The following is a 24,153-nucleotide window of genomic DNA, read 5'->3' as shown; positions in this document are numbered from 1 at the left end:
CATTTACATGAATATGTAAGTAAACTGCGTTATATAATTTAAATACATTTTTTAATTTTGGACGTTGATTTAAATACTAAAACGTACTTTACTGTAAAAAACACGTGTACTTGATAATGATCGTACCAGTGATCAAAATGTTGTACCTTTTCTAAACACTAACTAAAGCTGTAAGTTGTAATAAGATAAACTTCATCAGAAAGTAAACTCAAAACTAAATTTATTTGGAGGCACATTGTGCTAGTATATTGAGAGTAAAAAAATGCACACAGTTTCTTGGCACAATGTGAAAGAGAAACTTGTATTACTCAGCTAATTTCAATACACAGTTACCATCATCAGAAACAGTAACTGCTGTTAGCTTGGGTTTACAATAAACTTCAACCATTATTACACAAGTTTATTTTTTAATTATGGTCATATATAAAGGGAGAAAGGCTGATAAACAAGGATATATCCAAAACAAATAATTACTACAATAGGACACAATGACCGGTCAGCTGAAATATCCTTTATTGTGCCAAAAACAAGTTGCTATTTTACCTCTTAAAACACAAGTTTGTATATACTTTTATAAATACCATAAAAAAGTAGTAATTCTATGTTTACAAAAACAATAACTAGTTATGTAGTAGTATTTTTGTTGTTATCAATATTCTAGGTGTTTATTACCAAATATACATCAAGGTGTTGCAATAACTTAATATATTTTGTACAACCCAATAAATAGATTTAAAATGTATACTCTTCTTGAAGAAAACAAACTAACCTTCCCTAATATTCCGTTTTATACATTTTATGTATAGTTTCTCAAAGTATTCGTTTCAAATAAATAAACTCCATGGTTATTTTCACTTTTAGCAGATCATTTTTTTATAGCAGATGTGAATTATTCAACCTTGGATGAAATGTTGGGTGACAGAAATGAAACAAAAACACTACACAATACTCACTGTTTTGGTTTTGCTAAGAACTGCTTGATATGTTGGAACAACAAATAATATGCTTTACAGAAAGCTTAAAGGTAATTTATAACCACAGAAAAATACTGCAGCAAACATTTAACTCAAATATTGTTCAAAACTAAGAAAAATACAACAGATTTAAATAACCTTATATCAAATTATTTTGCTGATATGAAATGTATTTTAAAATATAGTTGTGTTATTTATTTTTGAATATTTGTACAAAGTTACTCAAGGGCTATTTTGGACAACCATTCACTATTTTAAATTGAGAGAAGACAGCTAGTCAAATGTTTCCTCCACCCAATAAATGATGCTTCAACAGAGTATAAAACACAAATGCATTTTGTATCTTAACGTTAAAGCCTACATTTTAGGCTTAACAAATTCACGTTTTGAAACACAGTAATTTAGACTGTACATAAATCCTAAGTAAACATACCAAGAAGTTTGCAAAATGCACAGTTGGGGCATAAAATATACACACCTTTAAACTGTAATGATCACTGTGATAGTTTTAACCAATAACAACCTTGTAATTTAATGAACTTCCAAAACCTGAAGTTTGTTTAATATTGTTATATTATTGAAAACTTCCTAGTTTATAAAGACATACAAACTAACAGTACATGGTAAAGTTACATGTTACACTTAAAAAAAAGGTCATTCCTCTATTAAGTTTGTAGCTTTCAGTTATAACATACCAAACATCTGTTTCACCTGTAGTAAAATTTTTAAAAAATCAAGTTTTCTTTAAAAAGGATTATGGGAGCATTTTTTTGTGCAATATCTTTTACATAATGGTTTGGTTTCTTTTGAATTTTCGTGCAGAGCTTCACTCTCAGATTCTCTTTACAAGCTAACTGCTTCCAAACCTAGTTTCTTTCCACACTATTAGATCACTAGGTGCTTGCTTTAACTGAAGTCAAAAATTACCCAAATACTGCTATTTGTTTTTTAATGAAAGAATTAGAGAAAAGAAAACAAAAACAACACAGGCTTGCAACGGTTTTGTTTTCTGGAACTTTTTACATTTTGTACTAATTACCGTACACTGAATCCAAAAATAGATTTTTCCACATCATATACAAAATTTTAATGTCATATGTACTTCTAACTAAGTGAATATTTTTTCATTGAAATTAGGTCACATTTTGTTATGATTAAAAGGTTCACAATCACTGGCTATAGATTTCTCTAGACCAATTATGATGCAAGAGTTATTGATCATTATGTCAGCCAAACATTAGAAACATAATGATAAAAATATATATGCAAAAACGATGACCAAAGAAGGTTGAAACGTTGTTCGCTCTTCTATGTAAAATATTTTCTCAACCCAAACGAGCCGTTTTTGCATATATATTTCTCTACTGGTGGGTTTTCTTGACATCACTGATAATGATAAAAAATATTCATTGTGATGAACAAAATAATAATGTGATCTAGGTATGTTTTTCTTTTCTCTACATTTGTAAAAAAGTTCTTACCCACTTAAAAAAAATTTAATATTATTTTTGAAATCTGCATAGCTGAATTATGATGATTCTGTTTTTAGAACCAAAATTTTTTTAAAGTTTAAATTTGCACACCTGTGCCATTCAAAACAGTAATATTGATATATATCCAAAATGTGGCATATCCATCCCTCTTAACCTCATGTAGAAAAGTGAAAAACAATAATTAGGACTTTTATATTTTTATTTTTGCAAAGCAACAGAATTAACTGAAAACTAAAAATGTTTTGTAACGCACGGATTTGTTTCAATACACCAACAAAGAAATGGTTTAAAGATGTCTGTGTGACCCACTACAGTGTTTTAGTAATCATGGAGTTTCAGCAAGTACCAAAAGTATCAATTGTTTCTTAATAAAACAAGTTTTAAATACATTAACCATGAAAGATTTTATATTTAACAGATAAAAAATATCACATTCGTCTTTTTTAAAGTATACATCATCATTTAAACACTTCAAATGACTGTTTTATGTTAATACTTCAAATACATTTAACTCAAATTGAAAGTAACATAAAGCCTAAAATAAAACAAACATTATATTAAATCCTCAAAACGACTAATTTCACTCAGACTTGAAAACTTTAAATCTGGAAAATACATCTAAAAAAATTAACATAAAAGCAAGAATATTTTGAATGTCCTTTATTTAGAAGATAGCAAACCCTCCCCAAACAAAACATTTCCTAATAAAAGGAAGCCCTTCAATTTGATGTTTTCCCATTTTACATCTTATAACATCACCAAGATGTACTGAGTACATTGTAATTATAAATATCATTAAATGTTAAGTGCACTTTCACAAAACCTATGATGCATTCTCTCGATCCTCTTCAGGATTGGAACGGATTAACCTTCGTGCCCCACGATTTCCTGGACCTTTAGGCTTAGCAAACTTTGGTTTATAAATGTTTGTCTTTGGGTGAATCTCATTATATAGGAACTCTTCAGTGATTTCTTTGGGGTCATCCATTTCAAGCTACCCAGAATAAAAATAGAGTGTAAATCATTACTAAAAATAACATTTAGATATTAGCATCACAGCATTCAGTTGTGAAAAGTCAGAACTGGCCTAATTGCACATTTATTCCTACACTTTTTAAATAATCCTGTAAATGAGATTCTTGGAGACACAAAAAAATCTTACAAACAAGATCTTTGTTCAAAGCTTTGTTTTTATTATACATCTGTTTTAAATAAGTTTTATTTTTATAAGACATTGTGTTTCCAGGTACTCATATAAAAAAACAACAAAAACTTAATTTTGGGTGTGTTTTTTTTTTAACATAAAATAACTGAGTGTATCCTCACTCAGAAACTATTGGATTTGTAAATGATAAATATAGATATGTTGGCTAGAAAAGCTGTTTCTTGATATTTTTTAGGATCCAGCTTCAATAATTCATTTACAATCATAAATTTCCAAATTTTCAAATACTTCTTAAGAATCCATATTATCAAGAAATCACCATTTCTCAATGCCATAAACATGCAAGATACTTTTTTGTTTTTTAATGTGGAGAAAACAAAACATTATTTGCATTTTATTTATTTGATATTGTCAACATGTAATATTCCTTGTTTCATAAGTTGTTTCTCAGTAGTACATTAGTATATTCTCTTACGACCCAGGGTTAAAAGAAAAGACTGGAAAACACATTTTTATAGCAGTAAAACCCAACCATAAGCATTTGCGTTACATCTGTATTTCAATACACTGTATTACATTACCTTTCTTGCTATTGTAATCCCAACTTTATCTTCTATAGCTTCCAAGAGCGGATTCTTACAACTTGAATAAAGCATTCTTTCTTTGATGGAGCAATTGTACCCAGGCATCGAGTAGATGAAAACTGAAAACAAATGTAGTATTCACATTCATATATTGAGTAGATAACAAAACAAATTAATCTCTATAAAACATTATAAGAAATGACTAGGGAATTTCAAGTAGCATAGCTAGAAAATACCATAAAACATTATTCACAAGAAGCACTTAACACATATGGAAGGCAGACTGCCATATTACATTTCAACATTATTACTTGAAATAATGAATATTATAATACACCCTTGATGAAAAGGTTGCCCAAGTAAGAGTCTAAAAATAAAATAGAAAAACTTTGTTAAAAAACAAAAACTAAACTAACCTGATCATTCCTCAATTGTAACAAATCATATAAACAAAATAAGTTAATTATCATTAAGAAATAATCCACTATTTCATTTCAGTGTCACCAAAATCCTTGTTCCTACGTTAAACCACGGTCAATAATTAAACTGGTGTTTAGGTTTTCATAAAGTTTATTAACTCCCTGTTTTAACTAGTTTTGTTTTGATGCTTTTGTGAATATAAAATTACGACAACTTGTTTACATGGTAAGCATACCATAAAATTAAAATCACAACTACATTAAACTTCTTAGTTTCTGTAGGGATCTAACTAGTAATATCACACTTCATAGAAAACATGATTTTTAGTTTCAAAGGTTTGTGCTCAACTTACCCACACTCTGAAGAAAGTCCCCTTCATGTGAATGTGGAAACACAAAGAGATGGTACCGTGCATGTTCAATGGGTACCTTTCTAGGTAGGTGTTCTAAGGTTGTCTGATCTCTGACTTCTAGGTTGATTTCTTCTTTGTCAAGGTCTATACTCTATAAAAAGCAATAAAAAAGCTTTAGGTTTTTTTAAGTCATTTTATATTAAATCAAGATATTTATATCCAATTATCTTTCAATTCCATGCTGGTTCATTAAACTGAAATAAATATCACAGCTCTTAAACCATCAGTTTGTTTCATAAAAATTCCATTAAACCACTTCTTCAAATGAAGAATCGTGATGTGTCCCTGCAGCAATTCAACAGGCTTTCAAAAAGGCAACTATTAAAAATAAATACAACAATTTTAAAAAACATATCTAAAATATAAAATGTTAATCCAGCATTACAAGAATATCAAACTGTCTTGTGTTTACAATATCGACATTTTAACACTGTTTATTCTGTAATTCAATCATTAACATATTTTTACGTTTAAAGAGAACACAAACACATGTACATGTTTGTAAACGTGAAAATTAAAAATAGATTTCATCTGTTTGAAGTTTGAATTCAAGACCTGGCCAGAGGTAGAGTCTGTTTCTCTCTCTTTTCTTTATATATAGAACAAATTTTTACACACTTCTTTTCCAAAATAAAAAGTTACAAATTTTTTTATGTATCGATCTCTTTCAGTTCTTCTTAGAACTTCAAACAAGAAGTTTATTTGTTCCACAACAGAAAAATGTATTTTCTCATTCACAAAACCAACACTGAGTTTCTTATTTTTGTGTTGAAACACTTGTATTGTCTTTCTAAATCACACACTCACAGTGACTCACCAATTGCACATAGTTAACAAGTCCTTCCTTTAAATCGAACAATGCACTAACTGCATCATCAGAAATAGGGAAAGCAACTCCTTGTAGTGTCTGATGTTTGGTGTCAATTCCTCTGTCAGTTCCAGACTACAAGATAAATTTATTGTTCAATTTTAACAAAATATTAAACTACACAGAAACTCCTACTAATACACTAAAGCCTATGTATAAATAACTTATTGTTTATGTACACTTATCTACTGTTACAATTAATCATATGCTAAGACAATATTTATTACACACATGGTTCAAGATTTCATTAAAATCAGTTACAACACATAGGTAATTTTATACAAAACTTTATATTAATAATATAAATTTACAAAGTTATAAAATAAAATATACATAGGAATTATTCTGATTATTCCAGGGGTTCCCAACCGTTGGGTCGCGACCCCCTGGGGGGTCGTGAAGCCTTGGCAGGGGGGTCGCAAAGCCTTGGCAGGGGAGTCGCGTAGCCTTGTTAGAAGTAGCTTGGGATAACATTAATTTTATTTCATCAATTACATTTTCATGTTCTTACATTTTTTTTGTTTCGGTGCAAAGCAAAACGTGTGCTACGTTAGTTCAATGTCATTAGGTGATATTATGCGTGCATGTGAGTGAATGTGCCTGTGTGAATGTGTATGTGTCTGCAACTGTATGTATGTGTGTACTAGTGAGTAGCGAGTATGTGAGTGCACGCGCATGTACATATGCTTGTGTGTCTGTTTAGCTGTGATTAAATGTGTGTGTGCTCACTGTCAACACGCGAGTCACATGTCCGTTACTGATTGGTGGATGATGAATCTCGCGACTGGCCACGCTCCCTTCCCTCCCAATACTTACCCCATCATTACTCTACCTGCACCCCCCACAAGTAGTCAGTGTAAGATCTACAGTTGCCAAAGCGTTCATTATTCAACATTTTTATTTTATTTTAACAAGGAGATAAGTATGCAGTAGAGGTGAGTTGTGTCCATGGCTAAACGGCGCAGATACTCAGAATGCTACCTCAACATTGGCTTCACCATTGTGCTCGCCAACGATGGCATCGAGAAACCACAGTGTGTTTTATGCCATGCTGTCCTGAGTGCAGAGTCAATGAAACCATCAAAACTCAAGCGTCTTCTCGAGACGAAACATCCAGAACATGCAAAGAAGGGTTTGGATTTCTTCAAACGGCATGAACGGTGTCTTAAAAGCCAAAGAATCGATAGAAGTGGGTCGTTTCAGCAGCAGAGTGCAGCCATAGTGGAAGCTTCATATGAGATTGCATTCGAAATTGCTAAACAAAAAAAGCCTCAAACGATTGGAGAAACTTCTTAAACCCTGCATGATGAAAGCAGTAAATCTTATTCTTGGAGAAGCCAGTGCAAAGAAGATGCAGCAAGTATCCCTGTCAAATAATACTATACAGAGGCGCATTTCTAAAATGTCTATGGATGTGAAGGAACAGGTTTTGACTGAAATCAAGGGTTCCCCTTTGTTCTCCTTTCAGCTCGACGAGTCAACAGATGTAAGTTCATGTTCTCAGTTGCTTGTCTTCGTGAGATACATTAATTCAGGTGGCATCAAAGACAAATTCTTATTCTGCAGTGCACTTGAAACCACAACAAAAGCTGATGATGTCATGGAAAAAGTTTCAACTTTTTTTCAAGACGAAGATCCTCAATGGGAAAACGTGTGTGGGGTTTGTATGGATGGGGCACCGGCTATGCTGGGATCGAAATCAGGATTCCAGTCAAGAGTGAAAAAGATAGCACCTCAAGCAAAGGGCATCCACTGCATGATTCACTGATATGCTCTAGCCAGTAAGACTCTCCCTGCCTCTCTGCAGGAAGTGCTTGAATCTGTAATTAAAATTGTAAATTATGTGAAGACTCAAGCACTCAACACTCGCTTATTCAAAGAACTATGCAAAGACATGAATGCTGACCACAAAGTCCTTCTCTTCTACACAGCAGTACGTTGGTTGTCGAAAGGAAACGTTATTAATTGTGTCTTTGAAGTGAAAGATGAAATAAAGCTATTCCTGGAGACTCAAGAAAGGAAAGATCTTGTAGCTCACTTCGAAGATGAAGCATGGAATAAAAGGGTTGCGTACCTAGCCGACATTTTTGACCAGCTGAACAAGCTCAATTTGAAGCTTCAAGGAAGGGAAACACATGTTCTCCTTTATCAAGATAGTATTCAGGCCTTTGTTTCCAAACTGCAGAACTGGTGTCGGAAAACCAATCTTGGAAACATCGCTATGTTTGAAAAACTTTGTGGAGTGACAGATGAGTCTCAGATCCAACTGGATCAGTTCCTCAAGGATGAGATTACTGAACATCTTCAGTCTCTAGAAAAGGAAGTCAAGCGTTACTTTCCTGAGCTATTACAGGAACAGAAGGCCCTGGTAAGGAACCCATTTTGTGCTGAACTTGATGTATCCAGCATCCCAGATGATATCCAAGATGAATTTCTGGAACTAAGAAACGACTCTTCAGCTCGTGATCTCTTCAAGGTGAAATCCGTGACTCAGTTCTGGTGCGCTATGTATCAGTCATACTCCAAAGTCAGCATGATAGCTTTACGTGTCCTTGTTCCATTTGCTTCTACCTACTTGTGTGAGGCAGGATTTTCCACTCTTGTCAATATAAAAACAAAGAATAGGAACAGATTGAATGTTGGAGATGACATGAGACTGGCTCTAACAAACGCTCGGCAACAAATTTCAAAGCTTGCTGCTGAAATGCAACATCAGGCATCTCACTAGCTGGGTTGGATAGCTGTTCAAACCTATGTTAATATTATTTTAAGAAATATATGTTCTTTTTGTGAATTCAGGTTGGACCAATGTGGTTTAATTTGCTAATAAATAATTACAGAATTTTTTAATATTTTTTTAAATGTTTCTTTCTCTCTCCTTCACAGAAAATAAAAAAAAAATTAAGCTGCTGATAGTAAGCCCTAAGTAGGGGGTCACATGGGTTTCAAACTTTTAGGTAAGGGGTTGCGAGTGCCAAAAGGTTGAGAACCCTGGATTATTCAATAACAGATGATTAAGTAACCTATTTTAAAATAATTTTAAATATGCAAGTCACAAAGTTATTCGAAACAGTGGCACGACATGTATCAGAACTACATTCTGATTTGTTCAGTATTTTCTATTCAGCATAATGCTACTGAAATGTGCTGCCTTTTCTGATGCAAAATACTCATACACAGTGATTGTGAAGATATGTCCACATCATGGATTAAGAGCTTCCAAAATAGTAATATCCCTTGTACTTAGTGATATTAAAACACTAAGGAACATGATCCTCATTGGAACACTGGAACTATCCAGAAAGAGCCCTGTAACAAGTAAAACTATGGTATCTTGTAACAGGTGAAAATTCAAGAATGCAATGGACAGTGGAAAAAAGTCAAAAATATGTAATATAATCAAGAAGGATCAGTTTGGAAAAATGAAGAATTATTTCCATGACATTCAACCAAACTGTAAAATAGCATAAGCTGGAAAATGAAATGGCCATTTATGCTATTTCATACAAAAGCATACAAGTCAACGGTGTAGCATCTGTGGACGTGTTTGAGTGATTGAACTACTAACACATGCACTGAGAATCCACCATCCTTTACACTACAGCTTACAGAAGGCATGCAGAAAAGTGTTGTCATCAACATGACATCACTATGACAGAGCCTTTTACAAACGTAACTATGATACAGGGCTATTTTCAAGAGCAACAGTAGTCAGACAGAGCATGATCAGACATCGCTACATATTGTTATAATGGAGTGAGGTTCCCAAACTGTTTTTCTATAATGGATTCAACCTATTTTATATAAGCTATTTCTCACACAGAAAATTTTGATAAAACTTTAAAATATTGAAAAACTTGCTATTATTTTATAATATTAACGTGCTACTCGTTTATAAAAAAAAAAGAGTTTGTGATAACCAAAAACTGTAAGAACATTCCTTGTTATAGTCATCAGTAGATGATATAATAACGAAAGTATTATAACAAATGAAAGTTCTTCACATGTTATGCAAGTTTTAATTTTTATATTGGTAAATGTTTTTGTATTGAAGTATACTAGAATTCTTTGTGGGTGCTTGTACAAGGTCAAGGAAACTTCAACTCTGATGGGTTTAATACCTGACAAAGGGCACAAGATATCAAATCATAAGTAATGTCCAAAAATTTAAAATAGAAAGTGCATAATTTCTGTCTTTGTAGAAGGCTTTAATGACTAAAATATATAATTGGACGCATATAAAAATGTTCAGACAAATAAAAGAAACTAACCCAACTCCACTTTTCCAGATCATTAATCAAATACACCCTTATGAAGATGGATATGTCTGAGGAGCACATTAGGTATACAATACTTTATGAGTTTAAAAAAGGCAATAGTGCAGCAGAAACTACACAAAACATTCAAGGTGTTTATCGTGCGGAGTCTCTCAATGAAAAAAAATGTCGAAGGTGGTTTCAGAAGTTCAGATCAGGTGACTTTAACTTAAATGATGTGCTACACTCAGGTGGTCCTGTTGATTTTAATGATGGCTTGCTACTGGCTCCACTTGTTGAATATTGTGCTATAACAGTTGAAGAACCAACACATAAGCTTAATTCAACCCATTCAACAGTTCACCATCATCTGCAACAGCTTGGAATCGTGTCAAAGCTTGGAAAATGGGTCCCCCATGATTTGACAGAAGCCAACCTCAGAACAAGAGTGGACATTTACACTTCTCTGCACTCTTGTGGACATAACCCATCTTTTTTTGACAGGTTAGTGAATGGAGATGAAAAATAGATATTTTATAAAAACATTAAGTGCCACAGACAAGAGATCAGTGCAGGTAAACTGGCTAAAGCACAGCCCAAAATGGACCTCAGCTCTAGGAAAGTCTTGTTAAGTGTTTGGTGGATTGTCCATGTTGATATGATCCACTTTGAGTTGCTGCCACTCAATGTAACAATTACATCAGACTTCTATTGTCAACAGTTAGAGCACTTGAATGTTGCACTAAAAGAAACGAGGCTTGCTCTGATGAATCGTAAAGGTGTTGTGTTCATCCAATATAATGCACTGCTCCATACAGCAAGAATCACATCTGCAAAGATTGAAGAGTGAGACTGGGAAAAACTTCCACATCCTCTTTATTCTCCAGATCTTGCCCCATCTGATTATTATCTATCCTAAAGTTTGCAGAACAATCTTGATGGAAAAGAGCTTGAAACACATGAAGATGTCAAAATACCCTCTCTACATTCTTTTCCTCCAAACTCCAAGAATTTTATAGAAATGGTATTCAGAAGCTCATGAATCCATTGGCAGGAGTAACTAATAATAATGGAACATACATTATTGATTAAATAACATTAAAAGCATTTGAAATCCACTCTCTTTTTCTGAACCTAAATCAGACATACTTAAGGGATGACCTGATAAAATCAATAAAAAGGTTTCATATATTCTTATATCTACGGAGGTTTATATTTTTATATTCACTAAATAAATTGTGTCAAAAAAAGAAAGTTTAATTTTTATGTGAATCATGTTTACAAGTAGCTGTATTTAACTTTCTTTTTTTATTGCAAACCACATTCAAAATATATCCTTAAAAAATATTTTATACATAACACACAATGTTAACTTGTTATTTGCTAGTCACAAAATACACTTCATTGTAAATGTTTACCAACTCCCCACTGTGACAGGTGTGTTGTAAATGTTTACCAACTCCCCCACTATGACAGGTGTGTTGTAAATGTTTACCAACTCCCCCACTGCGACAGGTGTGTTGTAAATGTTTACCAACTCCCCCACTATGACAGGTGCGTTGTAAATGTTTACCAACTCCCCCACTATGACAGGTGTGTTGTAAATGTTTACCAGCTCCCCCACTATGACAGGTGTGTTGTAAATGTTTACCAACTCCCCCACTGCGACAGGTGTGTTGTAAATGTTTACCAACTCCCCCACTATGACAGGTGCGTTGTAAATGTTTACTAACTCCCCCACTATGACAGGTGTGTTGTAAATGTTTACCAACTCCCCACTACAAAACGCTTGATAAACAAACACACCTCAATTCGTTTTATTGTCTGCAGTTCTTCTTCTGCCAGTGTTAACGGAGCTGGACCTTTTTCTGCTCTTAAGTATTTCTGATAACCTCGAAGACTTGCATCCTCCTGTGATACATATGAGAAAAGATTCCTATAAACATGTCTTATTAGCAAAACACAAAATTGACATTCAGTTTTTAAAATTCTTATCCAATATAACAATATTTTGCTTCAAAAAGAAATGATAAATATTGTTTTTAAAATGTCTTTCAGTGATACTGCTCTCACCTCTTCATACATGTATCATCACAACAAACACAATAACAATTCTCAAACACAGATTGCAAAATCTGCTAGGCTAGAAATAATAATGGCCAAAATATCCTAGATATATCTGCAAAAACTTTCAGTTTTGATTAGCCATCAAATCTCCAGAAAATCCACACTTCAAGTAAGCTAAATACTTTAAACAAGCATTAATGAAGAGATTACAAAATAAAATGTTACAACACTAGAATAAAAAGCTCTGAAAATACTGTTAGGAGCAAAAAAAAATTCAAAGTATTCACTCTTTATAACTGTGAAAACTTTATAAGGACTCTCTTCTAAAACAAAATAAAGATTATGGATTTACAATTTTTGTTTACAAGCATACTGCTTATTGTACCTTGGTAGCAGCAAAAAGCTCACATTTAATGTAAGATCCACCAAACTCCTTTTTTAGAGTTGCTTTCGTTGATGCATACAACATCTTTTCTCGCACCTAAGAAAACAGGAAAACATTTAATAAAAAAATTCCATCTCAAACTACAAAAAAATTACAGATTTACACGCACTAGAAAAGCGAATCCAACTGGGCGTTGTAACGTAATAGCATAATGTTTTAATCCCATCTGAATTTTTTAAAGTAAAAATTAATAATGATTGAACTCACAATATATAACAACATATATTAATTTCAGAACATATAAAATTAAAGCAAATGAAAGGAAGAACTCTGGTTACCTTCCACATCTGCACGTAGCTTGTACTACAAGAATGGAACTAAAAGTATACATGGAGCTGGTAGCCAAATGGTTAAACAAAGATAATGTGAAAACAAAACAAAAATTACAATAAGCCAGAAGATTAGCAGGCAAAGATGTATCATGAAGATAAACAATATAACAAAATACCTTAGTTAAACTATAAGGACAGTAAAACAAATAACCCAACATTTGAATGTATTCTTAACTCGACCAGTACAGGTTTTAAGAAAGAAGATAGAAGTACTTCATCTAATCCTTTTCTGCTGAGTGTCTACATAGAAGGCCCTTAAATAAATAGCATTCACTTTTATGATTACAGATCAAACTCTGAAACAGTCTAAAAAACAGAAATCTCTCTCTCTGAGGTTCACGTCTTAAAACAGAGATAGGACTATGTTTTTTTTTAAATACAAAATTCAGGTTGTGGTTTTCCCAGTTCATCAGATAAACAACAAGAAAGTCACCTCCTGCACAATCACAAATGAACATAAGAAAAATAACAAATTGAAGAAAAATTTAACTTGTCCCTTTACATTTGGTGATTTAAATTTCATACAAGTAGAGAAAAATATTTGAGAAATATAAATAAAAGATTCATGGTAGAGACTCCATATAACAGAGAGAACACAATGACAAACAGAATTTCATCACAAACTTTTCTATGATATTAAAGTTAAAAAGGTTAAACATCAAACCAGACCAACAAACAAGAACATCTGACCCTGATAAAACTTTGTAGAATGGACAGCAACTTCCCGTTGTGGAGACACAAGTATAGAGGATGATGTATCGAAAGTCTTCCGCCATCAAGACTTGAAGATGAAAGACTTTCGAAATGTCGTCCTCTACACTTGTGTCTCCACATCAGGCAGTTGTCGTCCATTCTAAAGTTTCATCATGAATACTCTGCCTAAACAATCTATCAAAGAAAACATCTGACCCTATTACATGTGATTTATACAGTGTCACCATTTTTAATCAGTACAGAATATTAAGACGACAAAAACCAGTATACCATGCACGAGCAGATAATGAGAAAGTTAATGTTACATGGACAGTTTCAAATAAAAAGATTATGATTCTACTACACAAGTCATTATCATGAAGGATAAAGGCTTAGGTAAACACTTTAAAGTAAACAACAGCTTCACCTATTCGAAGAGACAGAAACGTGATTTATTATTGAAGTATCAAAAATACTCAAGTAAAACTATTTATCTTCAAAATGACTTTTAAAATGGACCTAAAAACTTATTTGTTACTCACTCTTCTTATCAACCTTTTTGCCAGACCCAGAATCGGGCAGTTTGATTTGATCTGAACTTGAATGAATTACATTCATGTTCACATCTACCCAACTTTTCTTTTGAGACAGGTCCCGACCTTTCCTTCTTTCCACTGCTACCTTTGCCTCACCCAAAAGACCATTTAGTGAGACATTCCCCACCCAAAAAGTCAAGAATAATAACGATAATTAAAATATTAAAATAATAATAATAAAAAAAAAAAAACCACCACTTTAATCCTAATAACAATCCACGAAAGGGGCGAAGAGGAACTATTCTTCATGTTGGAGAGAGAACTCTTCGGATTTCTCTCTCTCTAAACTAAACCCCTGCCATATATACAACTTTATTATTACAGTGAGTCCTTTCAATCCAGACATAAAAAAACTGGCTCATTCTTCATGTAGACAAATCTTAACAATGGAAACTAACTAAAAAACCTTACTTATATTCCCACTCTCAACAGATATTTCTCAAAACAAACGTGCACTTCCCACATATACAACTCCACGAGAGTCAAGCAGGAGTCACTTGGGACAGAAAACCAGTCTACAACAATTTTTACAATAGGTGATATAAACTATAAAAAATGCTGAGAGTTATTTAAGCTACAAAACTGGTGATGTCTGGAAATATCAGCTTTGTGAAAGCAAGATATATTCACACAGTATATCTTACATTCTCTAAATAAGCCATTAATCTGTAGAAATGATTTAGTGAAGATAATGACACAATATGTCACTTTGGTTAGACAACAACAATATATAACTTTACTGTAGACACAGTTACTTACCAGTTGCATTCTCACCCTTACTGTTATGACTCGTAACGTTTGTTTAATTGATAATTCATGGTATAAATACTGTACACTGTATTCAACTTGACTAATTCAGTCACTTGGATGTCTCACTAATACAGAACTACTTCATTAATGTTGTTTTATCATGTAAGGTACAGTACCATTACTACAGCAAACATTAAGTAAGCAAGATCAAAGTTACTCTGATTATCTTAAAAAAATAAGTCACATTTATGATGGTGTAACAGTTACATAGTTAAAACCCATTGAATATTCTCTCATAAAAGATGGTTTTTGATTTCATTAATCATTTCCTAAACAAATGTAAAATAAACTTTCAGATTTATAAAATTAATCTACTCTTTATATCATAAAAAGACTCATTATTAAGATTTGTATACATGTCTTTCTACCCACTATACAATAAGCTTTCCTTTTATAACTACCAACAAATACAAGACTATCTGTTTGCTTCCAAAATTAAACCTCAGCACTGGGGACATTTTAATTTCCTTTCAATGTTTTCCTGTAAAATTTTTAATCAACACCTTTAAGCAGCAGCTCACATGAACTAACACTCATAATATTAACACCTTTAAGCAGTAGCTCACATGAACTAACACTCATAATATTAACACCTTTAAGCAGTAGCTCACATGAACTAACACTCGTAATATTAACACCTTTAAGCAGTAGCTCACATGAACTAACACTCGTAATATTAACACCTTTAAGCAGTAGCTCACATGAACTAACACTCGTAATATTAACACCTTTAAGCAGTAGCTCACATGAACTAACACTCGTAATATTAACACCTTTAAGCAGTAGCTCACATGAACTAACACTCGTAATATTAACACTTCACATGAACTAAGCAGTAGCTCACATGAACTAACACTCGTAATATTAACACCTTTAAGCAGTAGCTCACATGAACTAACACTCGTAATATTAACACCTTTAAGCAGTAGCTCACATGAACTAACACTTGTAATATTAACACCTTTAAGCAGTAGCTCACATGAACTAACACTCGTAATATTAACACTCACATGGACTAACACTCGTAAGCAGTTTAAGCAGTAGCTCACATGAACTAACACTCGTAATATTAACACCTTTAAGCAGTAGCTCACATGAACTAACACTCGTAATATTAACACCTTTAAGCAGTAGCTCACATGAACTAACACTCGTAATATTAACACCTTTAAGCAGTAGCTCACATGAACTAACACTCGTAATATTAACACCTTTAAGCAGTAGCTCACATGAACTAACACTCGTAATATTAACACCTTTAAGCAGTAGCTCACATGAACTAACACTCGTAATATTAACACCTTTAAGCAGTAGCTCACATGAACTAAAACTCATTTACAAAGCTTAGAGTTTCTGGATATGAGAAATGTTGACAGGTATGTTAATCATGAAATAATAATAATACCAAAATACAGAAGGTGAACACATACGGGAGAATCATCTGGGGACCAGCTAATAAGCACCCAGTCATATCCAGTATCTGTCTGAGTATCTAGTCTGTAGAATAAATAACATGGCTGCCTGTCTTCAATGAGTTCTGGTACAAAATAATTGTAATCTGTTGAACAAAAAAATTTATAAAAGAGGGTTAGTGATTTATTTATTAAAATATGGGAAACATTACATCAAAACAACCTCTTTGGGTATGCATAAAAAGTTACACAAATCTTTTATATAAACAAAACAAATAAAAGCATGCAGGAGTTCACAGAGCAGGGAACAAATACTACTAATATAAAAAACAAACCTGTTAAGTGCATTAAAAATATATTACAAGTGTCAGAAAGGCATATATATGTAACAGTATTTGACATTGCAATATTTTATTTAAGTTAAGCCTAAAACTTCCCTGGATGCCTATAACCAACTTAGTACTTCAGTATAAGCTAGATGAAATTTAGAAGTCTTCAACTATCAAATTTGAAATAACATGTAAAATTAAGATGTATTCATTATTTACCTAACAAAAGTGCAAAACAGTACATGAATTTTAATCCTGTAAAATCACAATCAAGCGCTTTTACTTCTTCTCTTGGGAGGGAGGGAGGGGGGTTCATGTATTTCATTTTAAAAAATATAAGCATTTTAAAAACCTTGCAATATTTGTGTTGTAACTTTGGTTATCATTTATTTAATGGGTATACTTAAAGAAGACCTTTAAAGTACAGTTCCTAGAGATCTTGAAACTCAAACGTTTTGAGTCAACACCAAGCGGTGTATTGCTATCATAAAAATCAACCCAGTAAATGTCACATGATAAGTCAGACCACCAAGGATTTAAATATAAATAGCAAAATGTCTGACAACCTGGAGACAAATATAACAGACCACAAACTTTAAATGATACACACACTGCCAGGTTTCTGTAACTAGTAATAACCCTGGTCAAAAATGAAATTTAAATTAGAAATTTACTGTGAACCATCATTCAAATTATTCTAGTTACAATTTACAGCCTAGCAAGATCAAAACTGAAAACTTAAATTAGAATTTATTTTTTTAGCAACATGGCAAATTTAAATTCTAAAGCTTTGAGAGATGAACACCCATCAGTATCAGTAGTAATACAGAGAACACGAGTGCTCTGTTACATCACCTTCTTCCCATGATCCTCTTGGTTCTCTAAAATCCTGTAGAGTCATTTGTTCTGTAAAAGAAAAAGTCATCAAAGATAAACAATAATGTTAAAACAATCTACACATTTCATAGTGAAACAATTTTCTTGCATCGAGAACTAGGTGAACACATTCTATTACAACTCTTCAGTTTCCAAATGTGTGCATGTGAATGTCCCATACTGTTATTCACACTTGTCTTTGTAATCCTACCCTACTTTACTTTCATTATACAAGGTAAGATTTAAAAACATTAACACAAAAGTATTTTCAATGATGGAACATTGCAATTTGAGGGACAATATAATGTTTCAGTTTTGTTTATCAACAGCCTTTAATCTGACCTATCATCGTACAATTAGATAACTGTAAACTGATAAAAATTAGTGACTGTAGAAGATAAGTTAAACATATCATTATTAATAAATAGCAAAACTTACCAGCAGTGTTTGCTTACAGGTTCTGAGATAAGAAAGGGGGTACACACTTGTATTACCCCCACCCACCCCTCCAAATGAAATTTCTATATCATGATTTTCTTTTTACATTTTAGAGACACATGAACAAGAAAGCTGCTAGGATACATTAGTGTCTTACCATTCTGAATTCCAACCTTCAACACTCTAACTTGTCCATCTTTACATTTCCCAAAAAATGTTCTCAGCTCATCACTTGCTAAAATATACAGAATAATTAATTGTAAACCAACTAAGAACATACACAAGTTACAAAGAAACACATCGCATAATGTACACACATATCTCACCCACACACTAAACACTACACAAGTTACATAGAAACACATTACAGTGCATGCACATATCACACACCTGGAAACGTACACGTTACACAAAAACATTATACACACAAACACTGATATTTAAATATTTTTCTTTTTTCCATTTAATTTTCAATAATTCCACTAACATCACTACATCCACAAAAACTGATAAAGGTACATTCAGAAGCCTATAGCTTCATTAAATAACTTTATAAACACAATTAACATTGATAAAGTAGTCCAATATCAATTCTCAAATATTTAAAATACTGAAAGGATTTTTGTATTCTCCATTCATAGTTCATTTTCTTATGAAAGAATAAAGCAAGACAAAACATGTTAAGAAATTAAACAGACTATTAACCAAACTTCAATAATATTTATAATTAAAGCAAGTACCAATGCAAGACATTCAAACAATTTTTGGTCAGAAGTAGCAAAAAAACTGATCAAAATAGTCAGACTAATTTTAGTTAAACTGATTCAACACAGGAGAAATTAGGCCTATAATGTAAACAAACAGCATAACCTAACAATTTTTAGCATGAATTAAACACCAAATTATTCATACCTGTAGAAAAAACAACAAAATTTGTGTGTGTAAGAAAGCTAACAAGAAAAAACTTGAAACAATATAATCAACAAGCCTTAGGACTATAACAAAAAAGTAATTCTGTCACCTCAGTGAAGTTCTTTTTCATTACCACAACATATATTATTAAGCCGTATCAGACAGCCATAATTTCATGTTCCATGTTCTCTTCTACAATGTGTAATATTAATTAATATATTTTCAACTGAAAAGTCCTGGTATCAGACAGCTATGTAAGTGTTGCACTATTCTAACACTAAATTTATCAATTTCTCATCAGAGCATGATAGATACTTAAAGAGTAAAACAAAAACCAGTCTATCAATTAGTACAGCTAATTAAATATGTTTGTAGTTAAGTACAAAGCTACACAATGAACCATCTGTGCTCTGCCCACCACAGGTATCAAAACCTGGTTTTTAGTGTTATAAAGTCCCCAGACATACTATTGTACCAGTGGAAAAGCACTTATTAAACATAATATTATGTTTCTTCTAATAAAGATTAAAATGTATTGTTTCATCACTTGAATACTCTCACAAGCTTTAGCCAGCTTAGGAAAAACATGGTTGTTACTACAGTGTATGGTCTACAAAGATATTTACACTACAGCATAGCTCAATACAGATACTATTATAACCCTTTTAATGATTCATTAAAACATAATTTCTTGCTAAGTGATTTATATCTATCCATGTTTTTGATCAACAAATAATAATAATTTAATAAGTTGTGTGTTCCCATACAGTACCTTTAATTTAGGTTAAAACTGCAAAGGTTTTAATTGGCAGAACTTATGTGACAGTATTTTGTACTTTATTAGTTTAAAAACATTACTTATAATTACTGCCACTAATTTAAAATGAAAGTTAAACCACCACAGTGTAACTATCTTCACAGACTCCATATTACAGTAGCTCCAATTCACATTAGTCCTAAATGAACCTAACAATCCAAAACAATTTCTGTACAAGTACAGTAATAAAAAATATGCTTAAAAATTAATGATTTGACTTGCGTTCTTGTTGTGAAGAGAAAAAAAATGTTTACAGTATCTTAATCACAACCTCAGCAATGAGACGTGTATTGGCAGATTAGTTATAACTGAAAAAGATTTATTAACGTGCAAGGTTTTAATTTTACAGAAACTGAGTTGGTAAATTGGTTTTATTCTGAAACTTACATGACTTAAGAGTTAGAATACCACAAGTGAGTACATTTTAAGTCTTTCTTAAAGGAAGGGGTAACTTTCTTACAATAGGATGAAGAAATATTATTCATAATTAAATTTGTAAAATACACATTTTTTTGTGAACATACAGCAGTTTCGTATCTTTTTTAATCATTCTGTTTGCTAGAAATCCAACAGTATTAACTATTTAAGTGACTTTTTAACAATTCCTGATGATAGTTGAAGTGTAGGTTTTATAATCAACCTAAACTTGTATTCTGAATTACCACTATTCATGAAAAAATGCCTAGCAAGTTAGTTGAGTTTTAGTAATATAAAAAAGTTAAGGGACAAACGTCAAGATATATAAGAGTGTGTGCCACATTTAGTCGTGTTAGTGAAGTCCAATTTTGCCCTAACACAACCCTCATGAAAATTACAGAACAGTTAGTCTTGTTTCTCTAATAGAAAATAATTTAATGAAATGTAATATCATACAAGAAAAACAACATTGAATCACAAAGTAGATATCTTGCCTTATTTATCTCTCTTTTTTTCTTTTTTTTTGAGGCTGTTGTTTCCTGGACAATAGTGAAATGGTGTGGACATCTGGCATTTAGATTTTCATGAAATTTTGATAAGATACAAAACAAAAGATAATCTAAAACAATGACACTGGTCAATTTAAGAAAGTATGAGTTAATCTCATTGTAGTATGGTTGAACTATAGAAAGCAGGAGTTCGTTTTGAATGAAGTCTGATTAACAAGGAGTCTTGTTACTAGTAGAATGTTTCAGGAGTTATTGTACCAATGGGTTCTTTGTTGTTAATCAAATGTTATACAGTGCACATTTCTGGTCTTTCCTGAGGGATGACACACACTTACTGGAATGGTTTTCACTTTAAGAGGATCACTCTGAGAACGAAAGAATTATCTTACAAGTTACAGAGATAGGTTTAAATAATTTTGGGTATATGGTATAAAATTTAAAAAAATTACTGTGGAAGTGGTTTAACTTCTAAGCGTATTTAAGAACTTTAACTTTTACTGGCAAACTAATGCTAGTGATAATGGGAACAAGTGTTTGGGCTTTCGCTCACTATGGTGTATGAAAGTAATAGCATAATAAACTCGTTTGGAACATGGACTGGTTTTATCAAGTTAAAGTAACACGAGCTAGTATTACTACTTATAGTAATAAAGCAAGTAGATATTTTTTAACAATCTAACTCACCCAAGTAAATTATTTAAAGGCTCAACTTTAATTGTACATACACAGCTGTAAGATTATGTTGAACATACTTCAATTACGAATCCATATATATATATATATTTACTTACAATGAATTCCAGTCTGGTGCGACATATCATTCCTTTTATTGTGATAATACAATTAAACACCTACGATTACTCTACTCTAAAACTAAGACCCCACGTCCTTCTTCCTGTATAGTATTTCACTAAGTGCTGCCATCTAGCGTGTAACGTAATTATTGGAAATTTGTGACTGTTCTTTAACTCGATTTTCCCCGGTGGAGCAGTAGTAAATTTACGGACTTATAGCGCTAAAATTTGGGGCCTAATTTCTCCTGGTGGATACAACGGGTTAGTTCAATGTGGCTACCCTCTGCAACAAACACACAAATTCTAACTCGAAATTTATCACTCAAACAAAGTATTATCAACTACTTCATAATTGTTAATTATAGTATTTATAAGAATATAAGCTCATAATGGCACCAGTAACAAATCTCATCGTTTTATCTTTTTTTATTTGCTATAGAATGTTTGTTTGTCAATTTCGCGCAAAGCTACACAAGGGCCATCTGCGATAGCCGTCCCTAATTTAGCAGTGAAAGTTTAGAGGGAAGGCAACTACTCATCACCACCCACCGCCAACTCTTGAGCTACTCTTTCATCAACGAATAGTGGGTTGTCCGTCACCCACGGCTGAAAGAACGATCAGTTTGGTGCGACAGAGATTCGAACCCAAGACCTTCAGATTACGAGTCGAACACCTTAACCCACCTGGCCATGCTGGGTCTGCTAGGGAACGACATTTTAACTTGTTGTAAAACGTACTCGTGTGTAAATTACTATTAGAGTACCTTAATTAACTTATTTATCTGAAAGATTATCTGAGTAGAATATTTCTCAACATATCACTGCACAATATTTTAATAGGTTGTTCAGTCAAAGATATACTGAGTTAAAAAACAGTCACCTACGTTACTTTGTTTACTTTACGAAAATCTTCACGCGACAATACCTTGTATAGGCATTATTTTAAAATCATAAAAATTCAAAAGTACTAAAATTACCTTAAAATATCTATATATTTTGTGTGTTTGTTGTTACGCGTAAAGATACATACTCAATGGGCTATCTCAACTCTGTGAACCACGTGTATCAAAACCCTATTTTTAGTGCTATAAATCAGTTTTACTGCTAAGGCTTTAGTAAAGGTAAAAAAGAGCAAAGAGTTGCACTGGGAAATATACCTCAATTTTGAGTAAGTTAATTTTATTGAATTTATTTATAAAGTTTAGTGCGTGTATATTCTTATAGCAGAGTCACATCGGGCTATCTGCTGAGTCCACCGAACCCCTTATTTTAGCCTTGTAACTCTGTAGACTTACCGCTGTACCAGCGAGGAACTTTAAACTTCAGTAAGGCTCCTTAACACTTTTTTTTTTCACTGGACTTATTGTGTAGACGAGTCGATTTTAAGTACACATGAAAAAAATGCCTTAATGACATCAAACATCGAAAATTATGTTGGAATCATTCTTACAGGTTTTCCTGTGAAAAGTTACATTTAGTTAAATAAATGTTATTAAATATAAAGTAAGTCACATTTACCGCTAGCTAAGCGACAAACTGTGTGTGGATCACTTTACTTTTGTCACTTCCAACAAATATTAAACATTGCAGTGTACCACAGGTTCAAGCAGGTACAAATGTAAGTATACAATAAAGATATCTTTACTAATCTTCTCACGCCTCCCATGTTAAAAACCACTGATCTGTTAACTCTGGACAACATCACGTCGACAAATATAGAGGGCGTTGTGTTTCGATATTCCATCCTAATGTAAATTGATGCTCTGTCTTCCATTTACATAACAAGCTATTCGCATCAGCAAAAACCAAGCTTATAAATGTATAATGGTTCTTTTGGCTCCTTCAGGATATCCTGACTCCATATCTATCTCCCGCGTATCTTTTAAAACATAGAAAGTAACAACGGATAATTTTTCAAGGCTGCATCAAACCTTTAAAATGATGTTCGAAAGCCTTTTAAAGACTAATATAATCGAACTAGTATTTTGAAGCAAAATGTCTTTTTTTCTCACAAATGATGAAATTTATGAAACCTCACAGAATAACGAATTTTAGTTAATTAGAAATCATATGAGAAAACTTTGATCAGACGTAGCTATAAAATAGCCACAATTTATTTTTAATTCTATGATTGATACTTTAATTATACTTCTGTAAAATGTTACAGAGAAAGACATTAATATATGGATTGGAAAGGGTGCACGTATATTTTGCTTCAGACCTAAAAAATGGTACAGTTTAGACGAGCTACATGTGCTTCAAATCTAAATTCCAAATGAACTTAGTCTAAGTTACGTTTTCCAAATACATTTACATCTGTTTCCCGCTAAAGTCAGCGATTCGATTCTCCTCGGTACAATCAGCAGATAGCCTGATGTAGCTTTGCTTTAAGAAAACAAACACTTACATCGACGATGGTAGTTCAAACCCAGATCTGTTGCTTGTGTGTTCCTTAAGTGAGGTATACTATATTATTTATTTATTGTTAATTCCATTAAACGCATCTGTTATGCTTCATAAAAATTAAAAGTTCA

At 32.5% G+C, this 24,153-nt stretch overlaps 1 protein-coding gene across 1 annotated transcript; it reads right to left on the bottom strand.

Moving 5' to 3' along the window:
• Positions 1 to 488: 488 nt before the first annotated feature.
• LOC143256464 (twinfilin-1-like) lies at positions 489 to 21,768 on the bottom strand. The gene is made up of 10 exons (XM_076513730.1): positions 21,617 to 21,768; positions 18,328 to 18,405; positions 17,712 to 17,762; positions 16,546 to 16,673; positions 12,625 to 12,720; positions 11,979 to 12,083; positions 5,866 to 5,991; positions 4,989 to 5,139; positions 4,214 to 4,335; positions 489 to 3,461 (listed from the first exon to the last, which is right to left on the bottom strand). The coding sequence occupies exons 1-10, from the start codon at positions 21,639 to 21,641 to the stop codon at positions 3,291 to 3,293; spliced, it is 1,053 nt and encodes a 350-aa protein (XP_076369845.1). The 5' UTR covers positions 21,642 to 21,768; the 3' UTR covers positions 489 to 3,290.
• Positions 21,769 to 24,153: the final 2,385 nt, after the last annotated feature.

This window comes from Tachypleus tridentatus, chromosome 7 (genome assembly GCF_004210375.1).
Source record: "Tachypleus tridentatus isolate NWPU-2018 chromosome 7, ASM421037v1, whole genome shotgun sequence".
Lineage (NCBI taxonomy): Eukaryota > Metazoa > Arthropoda > Merostomata > Xiphosura > Limulidae > Tachypleus > Tachypleus tridentatus.
This window is presented reverse-complemented; position numbering and strand designations above follow the sequence as displayed.